This window comes from Mastomys coucha, unplaced genomic scaffold (assembly GCF_008632895.1).
Source record: "Mastomys coucha isolate ucsf_1 unplaced genomic scaffold, UCSF_Mcou_1 pScaffold11, whole genome shotgun sequence".
Classification (NCBI taxonomy): Eukaryota; Metazoa; Chordata; class Mammalia; order Rodentia; family Muridae; genus Mastomys; species Mastomys coucha.
In genome coordinates, this window is record NW_022196893.1 from 5,585,387 (window position 1) to 5,589,908 (window position 4,522).

General features: G+C 48.3%; 1 protein-coding gene across 4 annotated transcripts in view; it reads right to left on the reverse strand.

The window, feature by feature from the left end:
* Positions 1-923: 923 nt before the first annotated feature.
* Positions 924-4,522, reverse strand: part of Ly6k (lymphocyte antigen 6 family member K) — an 18,872-nt gene continuing 15,273 nt past the window's right edge. For 3 of the 4 annotated variants that reach the window (XM_031346169.1, XM_031346180.1, XM_031346187.1), the window contains exons 4-6: positions 3,575-3,654; positions 2,702-2,800; positions 924-1,319 (exon numbers count right to left, since the gene is read on the reverse strand). In XM_031346169.1, the coding sequence (XP_031202029.1) occupies positions 1,015-1,319; positions 2,702-2,800; positions 3,575-3,654 (484 nt within the window). In that variant the 3' untranslated portion in view covers positions 924-1,014. Of the gene's footprint in view, positions 1,320-2,701; positions 2,801-3,574; positions 3,655-3,927; positions 4,253-4,522 lie in introns of those variants that run through there. The other variant, XM_031346194.1, reaches the window with a different exon arrangement.

Consider the following 4,522-nt stretch of genomic DNA (forward strand, 5'->3'; position numbering starts at 1 on the left):
CTGTGATAGATGATATTATAGAGGTCAACTTCAGTCCTGAATATACTGTCCGTCCCTCAAGGGTTCTTCCTGTCCCCTAAATAGACCTTAGCCCCTATGACACAGATGCCTCAGGAATAGTACATATTTTCTAGAAGATTCTCCAAGCCTCTCTACACAGCTACCTAAGACCAGAGAGGAGATAGAGTATGTAGGTACACCCTGCCCTGACACTAGGCAAAATCCATAGCAGGAAGTCCTTGTTTGGTAGAGGTCAGCACCTATAGATGGTTGCAGCTCACTGGAAATGTGGAGGGCATATACCTGGCTCAAGAGAGAGAGAGAAAGAGAAAAAGAAATCTATGGGTGGAAACTTAGAGATGTGTGCTCATGTGTAAGAACGTGGATTAGATAACATAGAGATGTTTTCCCTTCAGAATACTTACCTCTAATTACTTCATCTTTCCCCCCTTCCCTTTCTCCTTCTTGTTCTGGACCCCTCTTGCTCTGGGCCCCCGCTCGCTCCCAGCCCCACTCTCTCCAGCCCCATTCGCTCCAGCCCATAGGTCCTTTATTTGTTTCTCATTACGGATGGTTGTGAGCCACCACGTGGTTGCTGGGATTTGAACTCATGACCTTTGGAAGAGCAGTCAATGCTCTTAACCACTGAGCCATCTCACCAACCCTCATCCTTCCTTTTGATCCTGGGTCCCTCTGCATATTGCGTTTGTAGATGAGATGTGAGCTCTCCTTTTCCATCAACTCAGAGGCAGTGGAACCGAAAGGGGAGAGCCTAGGCTTAATTCCAGGGACACTTGCCAGCAAAGCTGTGACTAGCCCTGAGAATGGTTCCTATGGAAGCTGAGGAGTTGCTGACACTGAAAGCTGTGGAGCTTTTTCATCCCACCTGCCCATCCAGAGACAGCAGAAGTCAAACCAAGAGGTGACAAAGGAAAAACAAATTTAATTAGAATGGTTGAGCAGGGGTACAGAGAATTCATGCCTTACAAGGCATGCTCCAGGTCCTTCTGTGGCTTACAGCAGGCTGAGGGCTGAGAGGCCATTAGCAGTAAGGACCATGAAGCCAGGCAGGAACAGCTCAGTGTACCTAGATCTTCTCTCACTGGCTTTTCCAAGCTGTTCCTTGAACATTTGGATAGTATTTGGCCCCTTTTCATTACATAACGCCCATTTACAGCACCTTAAATATAAGAAGGGCGTGGGTTTTTCCATCAGAAACTCCTTAGGCTGGGATGCCTTAGCCTCAGGATACAAGATTGCAGAGGTTGGACAAGTTCGGGTACACTGTTTCGACACATAGAAGAAACGTTCGAATATTCCTAATGGGAAAGAAAGAGAAAGATATTATGAGTTCAAAGCCCCAATATCAGAGCCTCTCTGGATTAACTGTACCCATTGAGGGCTTTGTCAAATGAGAGCATCAGTCAGAGAGCAGGGCCAAGCTACCTCAGGGTGGACTGTGTGGTCTCCACATGCTATAAGGATTTGGATCTCTATTACCAACACAGGATCCTTGATCTTCTTAAACACAGAGTTGGCCTAAGTGACTGAGACAGAAGCCCAGGGCGGTGAGGGCTTTCTGGCCATCCTGGTTTAGATGCAGGTGGGAGGCTAGTCTTTGAACCTCACCTTGCATTGCACAAGATAGTTTGTTTCTTCCCTGCCTACTGCTTTACCATCCTACAAACTTCCCAGAACACAGAGAGATGGGGGAGGGGAGGGGTGGGGACTGGGGTGGGGAGCTGAATGCACAGTTGCTGACAATGCCATTGTACATAGAATGTTCTGGGTTCCCTAGATCTGCTTTAAGAAACTCTTGTATCGCTGGGCAGTGGTGGCGCATGCCTTTAATCCCAGCATTTGGGAGGCAGAGGCAGGTGGATTTCTGAGTTCGAGGCTAGCCTGGTCTACAGAGTGAGTTCCAGGATAGCCAGGGCTACACAGAGAAGTCCTGTCTGGAAAAACCAAAAAGAAAAAAAGAAAAAGAAAAGAAAAGAAAAGAAAAGAAACTCTTGTATCCAGCATTTCAGTAATGAATCCTGAAGGCCTGAGTCAGTTTCCAACCATCAAAGCAATACCCTCTTTTCCAAGAATAGACATTAAGCTGTAACTCCTATCTCTATTAAACCCTTCATAAAACCTACCTGGATGCTATTCTCAGTAAGACATTTGACAGCATTAGAGCTTCATTTTAAAAAAAAATAAAAATAGATAAAGATAAAGAAAGCTACACCATTCTCCCAGGATGATCAACTGCTGCTATGGCACCCTGCCCGGCTCATGCTGCCCAGTGCTGGGGCCTGCACTTGCTTCTCAGAGCTCTTCCTTGCCAGTGTTTTGTTGTTGTTGTTGTTATTGTTGTTTTGGTTTGGTTTTCGGTTTTTGGTTTGTTTGTTTCTCTGTTTTTTTAAAAAGATTTATTTATTTATTATATGTAAGTACACTGTAACTGTGTTCAGACACTCCAGAAGAGGGCATCAGATCTCATTACGGATGGTTGTGAGCCACCATGTGGTTGCTGGGATTTGAACTCAGGATCTCTGGAAGAGCAGTCAGTGCTCTTAACCGCTAAACCATCTCTCTAGCCCACATGTCTCTGTTTTTTAAAGGTCACCTTTGATTGGACAGCTCCTATTTTTGAAAGTGTTTCTTGTTCTGCCCACAGGACCCAAGGGAGAAGCCAGAATGAGCTAACACTTACGTGTGACAGCCAATAAACAGAACTGCTTTTCAGAAGAACACTGGGTCTCATTGGCGCAGCTGAAGCTGTTCTCTGCCTCACACACGTGACATTTGATGTCTGGGAGCCCGCGAGTGCAGCATTGGAAAGAGGAAAAAAGAGAAAATGAGACCATTGTTCATCCTCCAGTAGCAAACCTGTCATCCTGGTCCACATCCTGGTCCACGTGGCTACAAGTCCAGTGAGCTCCCACTATCCCCACTCATGCCGCTTGGCTTTGGAGCCTCTGTCTGGAGGCCCCCTCTCCTTTCCGCTGGGTGTTTCAGTTTTGGACTGTCACATCTGGAAACACTGCATGAACCCAAATTCTCAAGCAGATACTCTAGGATCAAGATGCCAAAGGACATCCATTCTCACACCACCCTTTACTTCCAAGCCCAGGGTTCCACAGCCATTTTTCCTCCTCCACCCTGCTGGTTTCCATGTCCCACCTTAGATGGGCAATAGAATCTCTCCTGGGTCAGGATTAGGGCAACTTCCAGTTTTGGGGGAAGACAATAGGAGCCCCCCTCCCACTAATTGCCTATCCTCAGACATGCTAAAGCTCCAAGCCTACGGCAGTCTTGGTTTTCTAGGACTTCTTCACAAGATGGAAGAGTGATGGGAGAGACAGACCAGGAGCCCCTGGGAATGAGCAAGCCATGCTTGCCCCTAAGGGAAACTCCAAATCAGAAGCACATCCACCTCACCCCACCCCCAATCTCCAGCTGCAGCTTCAAGACCTTGGGTCTCACATTCTTGGACTTTAGTTTACCCTACCACAATGGACTCTCTCTGGAGTCCCTAACCCTTGCCATATTGTATCTTCTAGGGGCTTAGGGATGCAGTACTTACTGTCGTTACTCTGCACCAACGGTAAGCCCAGAACTATGAGCAAGGCCACAAGGATCACCATCTCCAGAGGATGTCTGGTCCTGTTGAGGAAAGGAGCGAGTGGCTAGCTCTGCTCACTGAAGTCCCCAGTCCCGCGTGGCACCGAACGCTCCCTCTCCTGGTCCCTATCCCACTCCACCCCCACTTCGCTGCTGCCCCTGGCCTCCCTTTCTCCGTGTTCGGCTGACCTCCAAGCCCTCACACCATGGGGAATCTTTCTCACACTTTCTACCCCCAGATAGTCGATGTTCCGGACCACTTGCCAACCCTTGAAATGAGCGGTTAATCTGCCGGCACCCCTCAACCACACTCACTTCCTCAGCAGCCCGTGCCTCAGCGTGTCCAAGGGTCCCTGCGTCTGACTGGCGAGGTCGGAGACTCAGCTAGTTTTGGGTCGCTCTCCCCACACTGCCCCCTACAGGGTGCCGCTGGTGCTCTTTCTGGAACATTCCAGCTCCCTCAGGCCTTGGTGTCTCATTGAGGTCTGCCCAGAGAGGGCGACTCAGTGTCTGCGTGACACCCAGCAAACAGCGCCCTCTGCCGGACCCCACGACAATTACTCATGTCTTCTTAAGAACCTTCCTCCCTGGCAGCCAGACTCCAGACAGCCTCTCTCTGACCTTCTTATGTCACTGAGGCAGATGTGGTGCTAGAGTCTGACTGTGTTCAGATTAGTTCCATGGATGAATATACACACAGAAGCCACGAGACTGATGGGTTTACAGAACGCAGCACCTTCCGTCTGGCACAGGAAGTGTGTCTGTGGATTTTTTTTTTCGTTGAGCTGTCCCATAGAGAACTCCAGCCAAACCCATTCGAGCTTTTTTTGCCTCCTTTTTATCCTGCTTTCTCTCTATGGTCCTGTGATAGTGTTTTTATTATTTTTTTTATTTTTCCTGTCTCAAAAAA